Source organism: Neopsephotus bourkii, unplaced genomic scaffold (genome assembly GCF_033783945.1).
Source record: "Neopsephotus bourkii isolate Nb327-2 ecotype Australia unplaced genomic scaffold, CSIRO-AGI_Nbou_v1 NB_1767, whole genome shotgun sequence".
NCBI classification, from domain to species: domain Eukaryota; kingdom Metazoa; phylum Chordata; class Aves; order Psittaciformes; family Psittacidae; genus Neopsephotus; species Neopsephotus bourkii.
Genome location: NW_026902241.1, coordinates 8,634,274 through 8,651,976, shown reverse-complemented (window position 1 = coordinate 8,651,976; position 17,703 = coordinate 8,634,274). Strand labels below are relative to the sequence as shown.

Below are 17,703 nucleotides of genomic sequence, written 5' to 3'. Positions count from 1 at the left end.
AGGTGCCTTTCACTCACACAAGCAACTTCTTTGTCTGCATCACCTCCCAGCAAGCAAATTTGTGATTACACATCTTTAGGTGGCCTGTGACTCATGATGAATCTTAAATCCCTCCCTAGTAGAGGAGGATGTGGGTTAGGGATTCAAAATACAAACGTAGCTCCAATAGCACTTAAGAAACTACAGATGGGGATAGGAATTAAGAGGCCAGAGAGAATATGGTTACGATAATCGAGAGAGAGAGTGCAGTTCCTGAATGATGGACGACTCTAAACATTCTCCACTTTTTGGACCTCACAGGATGAGGGTGCATTTAATTTGAGGAGGAAGCATGTCCATGTGACCATATTGCTTTCTGTAGTAGAAGCACTGCAGTTGTGAATTAAGACAAAGGGAAGCTGGAAGCAAACAGCTTTCTCAAGGTGAAATCCTAGCAACAGAAGAACCTTCAGTAGGTGCTGAGTTCTCTTTTAAAGTTCTGTGCAGACAGAAAAATATACATGTTAATTACTAGGTTGATACTTTTCAGTTGATGAGTGACACTTCCTGCTGAAGTTTCCAATTGGCTTTTAATTATTTGGAAGACTGGCTTTCCGTTGTGGCTCACAGCACTTATTCGTCTGTTTTTCTCTCAGAAGATACATAGCAGTTTTACGCAAACAGGAACTTTTTATGGTGAAATGGTCACTAATTATTACAGAATCATTTCCAGCCTCACCATTCCACTTTTCCAAGGAATCACAATTCAACCACAAACGTATCCTTTATGCTAATATGTGCTATAGGATGTCCTGCCTCAAGAACCTTTATTTATCAATGCAGAATCAAGTTCCAGTTATACTGATGTGTATATATCTTCAGCTTGACCACATGCTTTATATTACAGAAGTTAATTCACCACAAAACCCACAGTTAGAAAGATTCTTCCTGCATGCAAAGAGCTGGACATGCATGTATTAATCTCCATTCTATATTTTGAAAAATCAGCTCATTATGAAGTTTTTTAAGAGCTAACCTGAAAATACATATTACAGTCATAAAATAGAGCTATCCAGCTCTTACCACGACTTGAAAGCTTGCATGAAATGTATTTATGCTCAGACACATAAATTATTGAGTGCTGTCTATGGCAACTAACTCATCCCTTTGAAACCTGAGAACAGAAGTGCTGGCAGAAGGGAAATGCAGTCTAGGGACTGCAACATGAGGCAGAGCATGAGACTGGAGCTGTACTCCTCATGCCACCATTGACATGGTAGTCAGTTTTGTCCATTAGGACTCTTGCCATTAACCTCTGTAGGCTTTGGATCAGATCCAGTTGTGCTGCACCACAATTTGTTCATCTTCAGAGTGTGTGTGTATGTGTGCGTGTGTGTGTGCGCAAAAAGCACAGGGCAGCAGTTTCTTAAAGATCACTAAGGAGGAGGAAAGAGGCCGCGAAGTCCTTGGTAATAAAGGCAGTATATTAGCATATGTTTATGGAGACTGTTACTTACGTGATCCTCTATATGTCCCCTCACTTGCTAGCATAAACTCACACACCTAGCAGTGCTTACCTGTTACATACCTCCCTCTCTTCCTTACCTTTTTTTCTTGGTTTTGTTCTCTGCTCAAGCCATGTTTAGACCTTCAATATGATTCCCCCCTCCATCCGCAGTGCTTTCTTCCTAACATCTTTTGATGGGAATCCTCAGCTATAACCACCTTCCCTTTTACCAGATGGGCCAAAAGAACAAGTCCCTTGTTTACCTTATAATCATCAGGCAGCCAGGCCTGTTGCTCAGCTCAGTCTGGCAGGGTGTCAAACATATTGCTAGTTCTTAACAAATAATAAATGCTAAAACAGTCACTGCTTCCTAGCGGTTCTTTGTGTTCATTGCTGTTGCTGCACTGCTGAAGCCATTCAGGCACAGATTCCTGGTGTTACCTTTGCATATTCCAGTCCTGCTCTTAAGACCAGTGAATTTCCAGATGCCCCAGGTGGAATACTGTGCCAGTCTATGGACTAAATTTTTACCGCAAACAGCTGTGTTTATATTCTGGATCCCAGTAACTAAAAAGTGCAGCCACCATCCAGGGCACATGTTTTAAGCTGACTAGTCAAGCAGGAGCCAGAGCTACATCCTTTTTTGTGGGTCCTGCAAGGATAGTACAGAGCTGAGAGAGGCCACTCTAAACAGGGCAGGGGAGCCTACCTGCAGATGCTGAAAGTTTACAGACTGTTGTTTATTGTGATCTGTTCTTCTCCTTCTAGAAACTATACAGGAAAGAAATCAAGCCACCTTTCAAGCCTGCAGTGGGACGGCCAGAAGACACCTTTCATTTTGATCCAGAGTTCACATCTCGAACCCCCACAGGTTAGTAAGGTGCCACATCTTTTCAGTCAGTAAATTCATTCTCCTTTCACCTCCCCATTCCAAAAAGGTCTGAAAGTCTGATCACCTGTGGAATTGATGGGGTTTGCAATATCCAACAGGAAGCAAAGACTGTTTTGCATTTCCAAGAAAAGAAGCTTATAAGCATTTCACCAATTTCACGTTAATTTGTCTTCAGGAAGGACAGATTTCACGTTTTTAATAGGAAAAATAACCACTGATTTGCTATTTTATTACTCTTATCATTGCTTACATAAGCTGAATTTAACTACTGTAAATTACCCCAGCTTCAAGGAGCTTTTCGTCTTTGCAACTTAGTATAGAATTATATATTCCATGGATGTTTTCTTTAACTATGAAATCCCATAGACTATGGACTGTTGGAATTTAATTCATGGTTAACAATAGTGAATAATTATCAAGTTCTCAGATCAGCAGAGCTGTGCCAACAGAAAATATGGTAATATTTAGAAAATCCTGCAGTGAGAAAACCCTTGCAGTCATGCCTTTAATTTCTGTTTCCTAACAGAAATATCACACTTTGTGCACAATATGCGTACATATGAGTGTGGTTGTTGCACAAAGCATCATCTTTCCACTCTTTTAGATGAAAGCAAGATTATCAATAACCCTAGAGTAGTAATTCCAGTGATAATGTTTCCTATTGCTAGGTATGGATAAGCTACATTACATTTCTGCCTGTGATTCTTGTGTAAAAAATGTATTTATACGTTCTAAACCGTAAACATTTAATTAGTTGTTTGTACAAGAGTTTGAGAATAGTAAATGCTTCAAATATCGCATGTATTGTGATTGCCCCAGAACTGTTGCAGTAAAAGGTCTGAGCTTTCATTATGAAAACACCAGCATTATATGACATGAATCAAGAGATGAGATTTCCTGTAGTTTTTGTTCAGGCTCATCAAAACCTTCAGCTTTTTTGCTTAAAACTAGCCCAAACCTCAAAGCCTGGCTCAAACTTGGGATATGAAATAGTTGTATCTACTCAGAATCTTTTATCAGTCTTTGATTTTTTGGCAAGGATGTGCTGACTTGCACAAACTGTAAAAATATTGCACTCTGGGTCTAGCTGGAACATCCACCTGTCTCCAGTATATGTCAGTCATATTCTGATAGTCCTATCCCACTGTACGGAAACAAATTATCTTTGAATACCAGACATTTCACACCTTTGATTTTAGCTTTAATTCAGATTTCAGAGGAATTCATTTCTCATACTGGAGACTGCACATTAGTCTGATGTTGAGAGATGTGCAGGCTGGTGCTGCCCTGAAAAGCCTGAGAGAAGCACTGAGAGTTTAGGTTGCTTTGGAAGTTCACACTTCATTGGTTGTATTGGCATGAAAGCCCTTGTACTTCATGCATGTGGTGATGCACAGGGTTATGTTTTACACTCCGCATGCTACTGCTGCTGCCTAATTCTATTTGATAACTCCTGCAAGAAACTTACTTGAAAGGTTTCTCTATGGGTTGGTGGCTGGGGTGGGGAGATGGCCTGCCTCAGTTCCGTTTTATGTTATTATGGAAAGTGGTCTGAAAATCAACCCCTGTTGTTCCAAAATAGGTGTAATTGGAAGTGTGAATACCTTTACACTTCCAGAGCAGTAGAAAAGCCCTTGCAGATTGGCAGCATATTTTGCAGTCCCTGATGTTGACTGGTTGGGTCAGCCAGAGTGGCAGAGCATCACAAATGTGTTTAATACTGGCTCACACTGCCCCGGAATCAAACAAGAACCTTTTTTATTTTGTTTTTTTTTTCTGTCATGACATAGGTCCCATACAGACTTACCCTGTTGCTGAGAATGTACCCAGGCAGAAAGCACTGTAATAATTCCTGTTTCCTGATGAAAATGCAGTTGTGTTTTAAGCAGCTTCTAAAGCTGCACCAGAAGATCCCTATGAGACCAAAACCCACCACTACTAGGGCATTGTGCCTTTACACTTGCTTCTGAACCTGTCTTTTCTGCATTCTCCTCATCCACACAACATACATTACCCACACAGCATTTTAGCCTTTGTAATTTCTGGAGTCAAGTTGTGCTTCAAAAAAAACAGATATAGCCACGTAGTTTTCTTTCATTGCCTGGATAACCTCTTCTAAGCCAAAGGGTTGCCTTGCCTTGAGCCATATACCTTTCTCCTGTCCTCGCTGTCCTGTGCTTTTTCTCTCTGTGTGGGCTTCTGGCACAGGCAGTGCTTTGCCTAAGAATGAACACATGCTGCAAAAAAAAAGCCTCTGTATCCAAAAGGAGAGATCCTTGCAAACAATACCCCTGCATTGTTCAGATGTAGAGAAAAAGGATGGGGAAGGCACACCAAAAACTTGATATGGAGGTGAATTATATTCATGTATGTCTGCCAGTTTGGCAGCATCTTCTATTAACTGGCAGGTGTGATTTTGCCTGTTGCAGGTGCTATACTATTCCCTTATGATCTTTTGTGCAGCTTATGAGGCCGTTTTCATTTTTCTCCTACAGATTCTCCAGGTGTACCTCCAAGTGCCAATGCCCATCACCTTTTCAGAGGGTTCAGTTTCGTTGCCTCTAACTTGATGCAGGAGCCTGCACAGCAAGATGTGCACAAAATCACCGTTCACCCAATTGTGCAGGTAGCAATGCTGATGTTACACTTCCCATTTGATGGACAGATACATATGTGCATAGTGTATTTAAACTGCCTCAGCATTCTCACTGGTATTTCACAGCCACCCAGTGTAGGTAGGAGGTGTTTGCATGCAGCATGTAGGAGATGTAGGAGAACAAGAATTTTTAACCAAAGGCTTTCGTCTTTAGCTTCATGATCTCCACAACCTTTACAAAGGAAATAGAAATCGCACCTTACCACAACTGAAATTACCTGAAACACTATTGCACTTGTACATGCCAGGCAGGTAATGAAGTGTTGCTTTTTCAGTGAATATATGTCATTCTCAACAGTTTTGGATTATATGACACTGTCTGTGTTGGCAAAGGGGCCCTGTGAACTATTGCTGTAGGCTCCCACAGACACTGAGCCCAAGCTCCTGGGTGTAAGAGGCCGTGTTCCTGTTGCAATTGCACAAGAACCTGAGTGTACTCACATAACCCAGATCAGCTTGACAGGGGAAGGACTCTTGCCAGACACTTGGTTCTTTGCTGCCTTTCCCCCACAATTCTGTTTCCAGTTACTGCAGTTTAAACCAGAATAAATTGCTATACATCAGAGGAACAGTGAACTGGGAGAAAGAATGGGGCTGATTAAAGATGGAGCAGATTTTCCCACAAGGAAAAAGCTCCTCTCCTACCCCTAGCCAGAGGTATACGTGCCTCAAGGGAAGAGCCCCTGCTTCTGGTTTTCAGAGGTTTTCATAATTTTTCTCCGTATTCTAATAGTCTGCAGTGGAATGTGTCATATTCTTAAAGATTCCCTGATGCAACAATAAGTGCAATGTTATCCAAGCAATCACACACGACGATTTTTACATATATTCCTGTGGTTTGCTTTGTAAAAATATATTGAATGTTAACACATACATCTCTTACAGTTTAAAATGTACTTCACTAGTGAGGTTACATTATTAGCCAGAGGATCCTAGAGGATTTTTAGAGTTCCTGGTCATTTCTTGAGTCCTTGGATAGAATTTGCAGCAAGGCCTCAGATTTAGGTTCCACCATCTTAACCAATCCACCTACCCAGATGTTTTTGAAAGATCTTTGAAATAATGATGCCATAATCTATCCTGTACCCTTCAGTAAATAAAATTAGATGTTTTTAAGTATTTTCTCACTAGTTTCACCAGTAATGTGTTTTCTTAAATTAGGTTGGCTTAAAAAAGTAACTTTTCTCTCACACGAAAAACATAATAAAATGTATTCTGGACAGGGCTTCCAGTGGTCTGGAGGCACATCCCATAAGTGAGGTATCTGATTTAAAGTCTGTGAAGTTATTAGAGATTTACAAGTCATCTGATCCCTCAGTAATTAGAAATAAGTTTATATTGCCAAAATATTTGTGTTTTTCAAGGGATTTGGGCCATGGTTTCCTGTGAATTTCTAATAGGAAATGGTTGTCTACATTCCATAAATAGTTTTAAAAAATCACTGCTTTTTTGTCATTACTTGTACATGGAAAACTCCTCTTACACACTGGAAAAACATAAATGGGAGGGACACACTTGTTTAAGTAAAGAGCTTCATTTTTTTAACTGGACTTAGAAACTAACTGCTAAGGACAAGCGAGCTCAATGAATGAGATGAGATCAAGCATTTCTTTTATTAAGATAAGGCTAGTCCTTGCATTTAAATACCCATGTCCTGATTGCCTTGTTTCTTTTGTCTTCCCCTATAGCAGTTACATGGGAACAACATTCACTTTACAGATGGATATGAGATCAAGGAGGACATAGGAATTGGCTCCTATTCAGTGTGCAAGAGGTGTGTTCATAAAGCTACAGAAACAGAGTTTGCAGTGAAGGTAAGAAAGCCTTCTGGTAGATGCCAGAAATGTGGTTGAGACTGCTCTGCCAGCCTGGGCAGCGGTGTGGTCAGCGAGCGTTTTGTTGGCTTATTTCTTGTTGGGGGTGTTGCTTGGGGTTTCTTTCTCTTTTAGAAGATGACAAGTTTCATGAAAAGCCTTATATTATTCCTCACACATTAACCTCATCAAGTAAAATTCCTGGATGGAAAAAAACCACTTTATAGTCTTGCATGGAAATTCTTCTAATCATTTCAGACGTGCTCCATGCAAACTGGATAAGATTCTTAACAGGCCCTACACTGAATCATCATAAATAAACAAAATAACATATAAAATGATTGCAAAGTTGAAATAACATTTTATTCTTCTTTCTGAAGTTTTTTAGTTCTGACATCTTTTATTGTAATTAGACAGATGTGTCAATGAAAACCATGATCACCTTCAAAACTCAGATTTTCCTTTGCCTCCTTCACATTCAATACCAACCTGCTACACAAAGGAGTAAAAGGCAGTCTTCAGCAGAGATTTAAAATATTAATTCAGTGGAATTTAGTTGGCCCTCACTTGGAGTATTGTCTACACTTCTGGTGTCCTCAACATAAAAAGGACATGGAACTGCTGAAGCAAGTCCAAAGGAGCGACACAGGGATGCTAAGGGGCTGGAGCACCTCCCATATGAAGACAGGCTGAGAAAGTTGGGGCTGTTCAGCCTGGAGAAGAGAAGGCTGCGTGGAGACCTCATAGCAGCCTTCCAGTATCTGAAGGGGGGCTATAGGGATACTGGGGATGGACTCTTCATTAGGGACTGTAGTGACAGGACAAGGGGTAATGGGTTAACACTTAAACAGGGGAAGCTTAGATTGAATATAAGAAAAAGTTCTTTACTGTAAGGGTGGTGAGGCACTGGAACAGGCTGCCCAAGGAAGTTGTGAATGCTCCATCCCTGGCGGTGTTCAAGGCCAGGTTGGACAGAGCCTTGAGTGACATGGTTTACTGTCAGGTGTCCTTGCCCATGGCAGGGGGGTTGGAACTTTATGATCTTAAGGTCCTTTCCAATCCTATTCTATGGTTCTATGATATTAAAGATAAGTCAGTGAACTTCAGACTTGGTCAAATCCACATGAAACAGGGTTACTGCAGCCACAGAGGCCAGGATGCTGCTGTGTGGCAGTGTTTTTCTAATAGGGAAGAACTTCCATAGAACTGCTCTGGAAGGTCATGCTGAGAGGACTAGGTCACAATCTCTGATAAATGATAATGAATAAACAGTATGCTGCTATTATAGAGGGCAGAACAGACCCGTGTATGTGGCAAGTGGTTTTGAGGTTACAGCTCAGAAGAAGAGTTCCAAATATTTAATTTTCTTTAAGAAAAAAGCTCAGCAATTAAAATATTCATATGTTCAAAAAGTATGTTCTATTTCTGGTTTTGTACCAAAAAGAGGCAAGATTGTATTAAATGAGTAATTAGTATAATGAATTCAAAAAGACATGGACAGTTAAGGCAGATCCTTTCATTCTGTATGATCTCATTGGAAAAGATTGGGTAAATGAGCTTAAGACAAAAAGTAGCTCCTTGAAATCAGTACATAAAGAAATGCATTTACTGAACTTGCAGTAAATGAGGGAATCTGGCCAGTTGCCCCTCTACTTTCTTATTTTTGGATTTTAGTAAAGATATGTAAACTTAGCTTATAAATTAGGTTGTGTCTTTGCTATTAAATGAGAAGATGGGAGTTTAAAGAAGTGAAGCAAACTGCAGTCCATGAGATAAATGAGCTGCAGGTAGTCAACAGAACAATACTAAGCCTTTTACTCAGTCTTATTTTCCGTTACAAGACTGATGATAATGAAGTATCCACGAAAGTCTGTTAAAGTTTTGCTGTCTCCCCAGGGTGGCCACAAAAATCTGGAAGCCACTAATAACTGACAATCTCTTGATGTCACTCTTCAAATAATGGTTCATTTTTCTAGGCTACACCATAATTAGGAGCATGGACCCACCAGCAGGTCCGTGGGTTTGCACATGAACATGCTACAACTTTAATTTCTAACAAATGGAAAAATAAGTTTTCCAGTGCCCAGGTTGTTTGTCAACAGATGGCATTATCTTATAGTAGGTATGGGTTGTGTGTAATTAAATTGTATCTGTGCTGACAATGTATGTTAAAACAAATAGTAACTGTAATATTTTATTTGTATCAAGTATTGCTGACAGTTTTATCAGTGTAATACAGCCAGTGTGAAACCAAAATAGAAGGACTTCAGTCCTCAAAGATTTTCTGAGAGCCTGAATCCAAGAGGGTCCAGCACCTACTCCATAGCTGAGGGTTTGGAGTACCTCACAGGATCTAGAGCAAACGCAACACATGGAGACACTTAGAACTCCAGAGGAGTTTAATATTTCAATTGCTAGGTTTATGCTCTTTCCCATTTTTATTAATCTTTCCTCTTTTTGTTCCTTTCTTCCTCCACTTCTTACAGCTCTCTTTTTGTCATGCCAATATGTCTTGATTTTGACAACCAGTTTAGGCAACACATGCCTATATCAGTTTCTGACACAGCGTGAGTCAAATATGTAGCACACATTTGGGGTTGGAGGCAGTTGGTGAATTTCTGTTTGTACTGTCTTTCTAGCACATTGAGTGCTGCTACTTTGGTTATTATTCCTACCAATATATTAATTTCATTTTTCTTTCAATATTATTTTTATTTCATATTAAGATTATATAATTTTGTTATCAAAGTAGCTTGCTTTCAAAAAGATTGCACAATGCCACTCATTTCAAGTAATTAGACAGCACAGGAGTTGCAACTGATATTATCATAATTATATATCAGTGCCTTTTGACATTCATCCTTTAAATCTCTATAAAAATCACTGTAATTAGGCTCTTCATTTCTTTCAGTGAGTATAGTTTTCTCAGTGCTCCCTAATACACAGCATTCACAGGAAAAAATATCTGCAGTGATAGTTTGTATGGCAAGCAGCAGCCCCCCTTGCTTGGCATCACCTTATTAAAAGCTCCTTCTTTAAGATGAACAGCTGACACGTCAGCATCATCTTGTCTCCCCAGGGGAAGCTGGTGATAGGGAAGGAGTTAAGGAAATAAAGGAAATGGTGTGGTGGCATCACTGTAGGAAGACACACATCATGCCACTGGGTAAATAGTCCCTCCATGGAGACTGCCACTCACCAGACCTTATTTACTACTGCTGTGTAGTGCCATACTGAGACAACAGAGCACCAAGCCAGAGTGACTGAGTCAGAGCTACAGCCAGAAAATCCACTCAGAAAACCAAAACCTTTCCTAGCTCAGAAGCAGAATATATTTATTAAAATGCAAAAAACTTCAACCCTTTTGCTTTTCCTAGCTATCTGCAAAATCTGCCTCCTATAATTGGAGGTCATCTTATAATTATATGTCTAGCAGTACAAAGAAGTTCTTTGTTGGTGTTGTAAAAGCACTTGAACAGATGTGGAGTTTCACTCATTTCAGAGTTCAGTGAGACTAGGCACGTCACTCACCAAGGTGCTTTTGGAAGTCCCCCTAGACACCTCTACAACGGTAGGCGTCTAACTGCCTTTGTAAGTCCCATCACTGAACCTGCAGAAGATAATTTTCTTGCAACATATTCCCTTTTCTTCCATGCCATCTGTAAAAATGAGATGCTAATAATAACTCTAAATCTATTTCAGATGTGCCCTCAGGCTCCTAAATGTAGTATTTAAGAATTCAGACTTATATTTCCATATCTGAGAGCATTTCAATGCCACAAGACAGAAAACCTTGTAGACAGCCAGATTTCCTGCAAACTGCATCTATTCTGAAACTAGCAGCCACCTGCCTGTGTCAGTGCAGGTAGATGTTGGTTTGCAAGTCTTTGTATCATATTCTACTGTGTGTACTTACCCTGAGGTATTTCTAAAGTTTACTTTAAGACTTTCTTTCCGTCCTGTTCCCAAATGAAAAAAGAAGTATAAAGGTGTGAAATAAAAATATTTATGTTGTTCATTGTTCCGAATGCTTTATAAAGACCCTGGTAGAAAGAAGAGAGATGGGGAAACAAAAATGAGTGTTTCTCCTCTGACAGACCTCTAATGTGTTTCAGATTCTTCTGCTAGAATATTGATCATCCTGACTACAACAGGCATAATGATTTTTAATAGCAAAGGTAACTGACATTGACAATAACACAAGCTTCATGTGTGTAGAAAAGTAACACTGAGGTCAGAAACAGGAAAATCCAATCAAACTATTTCAGTCACATCAGTATCTAGAGAAAATAAGTCAATTAAGTGAAAGAATGATACTAGAGCAGATGGGAGGGATTTCTTTAGATGGAAGAAAGTCTGCAATGGAAGTCTAAAACAATTAGGAGCTCTCATTTGGAAAACAAAGGAAATACTACTGTTCAGAGTTTCTGGTGAATAAGGTTTTCAAAACCTACCCTAGATTTTATGCAATTAGCGTATCCCGGTTTTTCTTTACTTAAAACCATTGTGCTGCTTTCAAGCTTGGATCCCTATTTGTAGTGAAACTTTCAAACTGGATTTTCAGATACATTTCTTACTGATGCTAGATTAAATAAGTTTGCAAAGGACCTGATTGCATCCCCCTTTTTCGAAAGATTTCTCTGCTTAGATTGGCTCCTTACCCCCAGGAGAGATTACTGGTAGATTAACAGCCGAGTAGAAATTGCTGCTGCTACAGCCTATTCTGCCCCCAGTAGGTTAACTGCCCCAAACATTGTACAGGGGAGTGCCATAGGTGCAAGCCTCAATAGCTTGATGCCAACTGTTTTCTTCTCCAGGTCAAAAGCATATCTAGCTCATTAAGGGTTATGGATTGTTAGTACTTCCATGCTGTTAGAGTCAGGACAAACAACTAGGTAAAAGGACAGGGTATATCCATTTCTCCCTCCCTTGAGGAAGAAAAACATACAGTAGAGCTAGTCCCAAATGACAGGTTCAGTTTGGAGCTGCCAATATTACAGTGGAATTTGGATCTTGAAACACATGTGAATTTCATGACTTTTTCCTATCTCTGTAATGTACTAACCAACTATTTGGCTCCAGATGTTCCACCACTGCTAGCAATGCCAAAGTTTGCAGTCTGTGTCTGCCTCTGGGATACAGGTTAGTTTATGCTAGAATCGTAGTAAATCCTGCAGTTCTTATATATTTCTGGTAATTACAAAGCACTGAAAGTACATCCATCTTGGCATGTTTTGGTATGTGCAGACGGGGGAGAAGACATGTTTTAATCAGCTATAACAATGCAATACCAGTGGAGAAGTGATGTCAATGTGCTATCAATAAATAATCTGTAACTCATGAGAATTATTTTTAGCAGGTCTGTGTAATCAGACTTGCCATATACCTCTATTTATTTGCTCACAATTAATAATGACATAGTTACCAAAAGCTGTATGAATTCCAGAGTTGTTTCATAATTCTTTAAACTTCATTTTCCTCTTCCATTGATATACACTGTTTTGGTTTGGTTGTTTTTAGGTGGTTGGTGTGAGTAGATGCAATATCATGCTATTCTGAAGGCAGGAGGTTACACAGTGGTATTTAGTTGGCTTTACATTTTCTCCATAACTATATCATGGTTTGGATGGCATGAATAAAAAAAAAAATGTAGTCTTCTAAGATTGACTGCAGAACAGTGCACTATTTTGTAGTTCTTTCAAAGAAAATAGGAATCCCAAACATATGTAGCTTTATTTACTGAAGTTGGGGTGGGGGGACGACAGGGCAGAACAAACAAAAACAACAAAACACCAGAAAAGAAAAAAAATCCATCCAAAGGCCATCAGATCTCACTGACAGTTGTCTGTACATCTAGAAAGATTTGCTTAGATTTCTTTCTCCTTAATCAGAGAAAGTCATTAAAGTGACTTTTCTCTCAAGTGACACAGACTGAAATTTTCAGGGGAGAGATTGTGTCTATTTTGCCTGTCTGGGAGGTACCTAGTGTCTGGTGGGACATGGGTAAATACATCAGTATTTTAATAGGCAAATCAATGGGAAGTTTGCTAGATAACCTCACATTTCTTGTTCCTGAGGCTGCCAGCTTGTCAACACTTGCATGTACCCATCCACTGCTCATCCAGCCTTTCCTCCCTCTGCCTGCACCAGGACATGGCACAGGGATCAGGCCCCTGGGTATATGCAGAGATCTCCAGGTCAGAGCCACCGGTAAATGCACCCTCTTTAAATTCAGCTTTGAAATTTAGTAGAAGTTATCTGCTGCTGGAGTAGAGCAGTAACAGGACTCTGCAAGGGAAAAGATGGGCTAAATGGATATCAATCATATGCTGAGGTCCTCTCTCGGTTCTCATTCAGTCTATAGTCATGCAAACTCCTCTTGACTTTGCTTGCTGGCTGCCACAGTAAGATTTGTACAGATGGGAGTATCCTACCTCACACTCGGCATCAGGGGATAAAATGGCATCAGGGAGAATATGATTGATGGCTTGGCTTTGCGAGCGAAGATTTGGGAAGGGCTTTAACCATACTTACTACAAGCACGATGACCAAGGGCACCTGGGATATGCAAATCTGGTTGGAAAAAAGGGTGCTTAGGCAATAAGGAAGTGCCCAGCCAAGACTGTCATCTCCTGCGCAATCTTGAGTGACCCATGCACTGGTCCGCCCACACGCAAGGTTGGATCTGCAGCTTCCCATGCACCTTGTCACCTCCTGTTTTGACCCTCGCCCGTCCATACAGACAAGTGAGAGTAAGCCCTTCCAGCCTGCACAGTGGATTTTTTAGGTGAGGCGCATCTTGCTCAGAACTGGCCCCACCCTTTACACCTCAGCTTTAACTGGCACGGCCTAGCGAGCTAGGATGGTGACAGCAAAGTCTGCGGGTTACAGGTTTTGTAAGAGTGTCCTTCTCTTTCATGGAAGACCATACAAGGCTAGACGAGCTCCATCAGCCCGGGTTTGAAGATAGGAGTTTTCCTTCTCTTATGAGGAAGGCCCGACTTCGCTAACGAAGATTTGGGAAGATCTTTAGCCATGCATTCTGAACAAGACTGTCATCTCCTGGGTCAATCACAAGCGACCGATGATGCGATAGCACAACAAGCGTCTAGGCGGGTTCTTAGAGGCGTTCAGTCACAAGCCCGCAGACGGTAGCCTCTCGCCTGTGGCTCCTCAGCCAAGCGCACGCACCAGGGGTCTGAACCTGCGGTTCCTCTTGTGCTGAGCAGGATTACTACTGCAACAACACATCATCAGTAGGGTAAAACTAACCTGTCTCACGACGGTCTTAAACCCTATTAGTGGGTGAACAGTCCAATGCTTGGTGAATTCTGCTTCACAATGATAGGAAGAGCCAACATTGAAGGGTCAAAAAGCGACATCGTTATGAACGCTTGGCCGCCACTAGCCACTTTTCCCTGTGGTAACTTTTCTGACACCGCATGCTTAAAACCCAAAAATCCAGAAGGATCGTGAGGCCCTGCTTTCACGGTCTGTATTCATACTGAAAATCAAGATCAAGCGAGCTTTTGCCCTTCTGCTCCGCGGGAGGTTTCCATCCTCCCTGAGCTCGCCTTAGGACACCTGCGTTAAGCTTTAACAGATGTACCGCCCCAGTCAAGCTCCCCACCTGCCGCTGTCCCTGGAGCAGGTCATGCCCAGTATGTGCTGGACACTTGGCACCAGAAGTAAGAGCCCCCTCAGGGTTCGCCCCCCTGCCTCACTGGGTAAGTGAATAAACAATCAGGGTAAGACCCTGTTGAGCTTGACTCTAGTCTGGCGCTGTGAAGAGGCGTGAGAAGTGTAGAATAAGTGGGAGGCTGGGAGCGCGCTCGGCGGTGCAGGGTGACCCGCCCACCGGCATCCCGGCCGTCAGTGAAATACCACTACTCTGAGGGAGAATATAATGGGATGTGAAAAAATCTCATTAAAAAAACATTACCCAACTGAAGAGAAATAACTGGAAGTGATAACTGTGCCTTCCGTAAGCCTCTAGTTGTCCTTGCTCTTCCCTGAGATAGCTTATCAAAGTACCTATGAATCACAGAAACATTAGGGTTGAAAAGGGACCTCTGGAGGTCATCTAGTCCAACCTCCCTGCCCAGGCTGGGCCACCTAGAGCAGGCTTGCCTCTGCAAGATCCTACTGATGATTCTGAAAGACACATTCCAGTATGTTATTGAGGAAACATCTCTGCAGAATTTTCCATTCCTATTTGCTTTCATTCCCTGAATGGTATGTAATGAAACCGTTCAATACACTCAACTAGTTCATAGGATGGAAGTACAAAGATTTGAATACCCCATCAGACAAGTGTTGCACAAATGTGTTGCTAATTTAGATAAAGTTTTATTAATAAAATTGAAAAACAAACCTAGAGATTTGTGTCTTACTAACATGGTTGCATATAAGTAAATGAGCTTTCCTGTAGTACCTAGGTAGTAGTACTAAACCATGTGCGATTTTGGTATCCATGGCTGACGATAGAATATAAACAAATTAGAGAAAATCTATAGCAGAAAATATTCAAGAATTACAAGGCAAACTCTCTCTCTCTATATATATATATATATATATGAGGAAAGACAGACAAGAGTCAGTGGGATGTGATCAAAATCTATAAATATCTCCAAGGTGATAAAAATGATGGATGACAACCATTTGGCTGCTAAAGACTGCAAGACAAGACAGAATGTCTTGAAGCTAAAAAAGGGAGTTTCAGAAAAAATAAAGTCTGATGATTAGAGCAGTTGGTAAAACAGACTCTTCAAGGAGATGACCGAGACGTCCTCCCCCTCACACACAAATTATTGTCATATTAGTGGAAACATAGCCTTACAAGACGGAGGGTCAGAGGTATGAGTCTCCTTCTTACCTTGATAAATTAAAGATAACACTTACCATGTTCTCCCATGAAATTTGGTGTATAAAACTGGGGTTAAGGAAATCCTGTTGTCCAGACACTTCAGTGAAAGTTGGTGTTTGCTGTCTGAAGAATACTTAAGATGCTAGTGTGGCATCAGATCCAATAGGCAATAGGGTGTCATATAAGAGATACAGGCTTCAGAGCAGATGTAGGCCAGTATTATTTAATATATTCATCAACGATTTAGATGAGGGAATTGAGTGTACTATCAGCAAGTTTGCTGATGACACTAAGCTGGGAGGGGTGGCCGACACGCCAGAAGGCTGTGCTGCCATCCAGAGGGACCTGGACAGGCTGGAGAGCTGGGCGGGGAATAACTTGATGAAATATAACAAGGGAAAGTGTAGAGTCCTGCATCTGGGCAGGAACAACCCCAGGTTCCAGTATAGGCTGGGGAACGACCTGTTAGAGAGCAGTGTAGGGGAGAGGGACCTGGGGGTCCTGTGGACGACAGGGTGACCATGAGCCGACACTGTGCCCTTGTGGCCAAGAAGGCCATGGCATCCTGGGTGTATTAGAAGGGGGGTGGTTAGTAGGTCGAGAGAGGTCCTCCTTCCCCTCTACTCTGCCCTGGTGAGACCTCATCTGGAATATTGTGTCCAGTTCTGGGCCCCTCAGTTTAAAAAGGACAGGGACCTGCTGGAGAGAGTCCAGCGCAGGGCAACTAAGATGATTAAGGGAGTGGAGCATCTCCCTTATGAGGAAAGACTGAGGGAGCTGGGTCTCTATAGTTTGGAGAAGAGGAGATTGAGGGGTGACCTTATTAGTGTATATAAATAATAAAGGGGGAGTGTCACGAGGATGGAGCCAGGCTCTTCTCAGTGGCAAACAATGAAGGACAAGGGGAATGGGTACAAATGGACACAAGAGGTTCCACTTAAACTGAGAAGAAACTTCTTCTCAGTGAGGGTGACGAACACTGGAACAGGCTGCCCAGGGAGGTTGTGGATCTCCTTCTTGGAGACATTCAAAACCCGCCTGGACACGTTCCTGTGTAACCTTATCTAGGTGTTCCTGCTCCGGCAGGGGGATTGGACTAGATGATCTTTTGAGGTCCCTTCCAATCTCTAACATACTGTGATACTGTGATAGGCACAGATCTCTGTGCTGCTTTGGATTTGCATAGGGAGGGCTGTTTTCTAGAGCACTTGGCAAAGAAACCATGAAGAACCCTAAACTACAACTGGGATCCATGGTGGATGCAATAAGAGTAACTACAAACAAACAGCATGGATGGGTGCCTTCTAGATGTACTGGAAAGATAAAATTGTTTACAGTAAAATGGATAAAGTAGTAAAGGAGTTGTGGGGAAAAATGGCTATGAGGATCTTATGACTTGTGAGAGTGTTTTTGAAGGCTTTCTTGGTTTTCCTGTTTCAAACAGCTTTACCAAAGGGCCTGACTTCCATGCTGGACCAAGGCCACTGTGTACAATTTTACTAGCCACATCAGGAACCAATGTAGCGTTTCTGATATGCTGTTCTAATTTTTTAAGATATGGATTTAGTAAATACCTTCAAAATTTTAATGAGTCTCACTTTTCTATTGTTTTTATTTGAGTGTGTTCAGATTTCTGCCAGATACCCTCCCCATAGAAATCAGTCAGTTCTCCAAGGAGGCACTGCTTGAATAGGTAACACCCTGCAGCTACAGCTTGAGAAGGGATGGGCCAGTACAGAGTGCTGGGCTCTGCCTGAAGGACTTGGGAGAAGAAGTCAGGGCAGAGAGCCAGGAGTGCCTTGAGCACTTCTACAAGCAGCAAGCTTGTTTGCAGCAGTGACAGCCATTGCTGGCTGGTGATTTCTTGGCTAAATGGGATCAAGGTGTTGCTTAAGTCTTAACAAAATAAACGGAGGAGACAGGAAGAAATGTAGAAATGTGTGCAGACCACCTCTTAGACTCAGTTTCAGAGCAAATCTTAAGATGTGC

The 17,703-nt window shown here is 41.5% G+C and overlaps 1 protein-coding gene across 10 annotated transcripts in view; it reads left to right on the top strand.

Moving 5' to 3' along the window:
- RPS6KA2 (ribosomal protein S6 kinase A2) overlaps positions 1 to 17,703 on the top strand; it is a 285,765-nt gene that overhangs the window by 248,959 nt on the left and 19,103 nt on the right. For all 10 annotated transcript variants that reach the window (XM_061378507.1, XM_061378504.1, XM_061378502.1 and 7 more), the window contains 3 exons: positions 2,255 to 2,357; positions 4,874 to 5,004; positions 6,723 to 6,848. In XM_061378507.1, the coding sequence (XP_061234491.1) occupies positions 2,255 to 2,357; positions 4,874 to 5,004; positions 6,723 to 6,848 (360 nt within the window). The remainder of the gene's footprint in view (positions 1 to 2,254; positions 2,358 to 4,873; positions 5,005 to 6,722; positions 6,849 to 17,703) is intronic.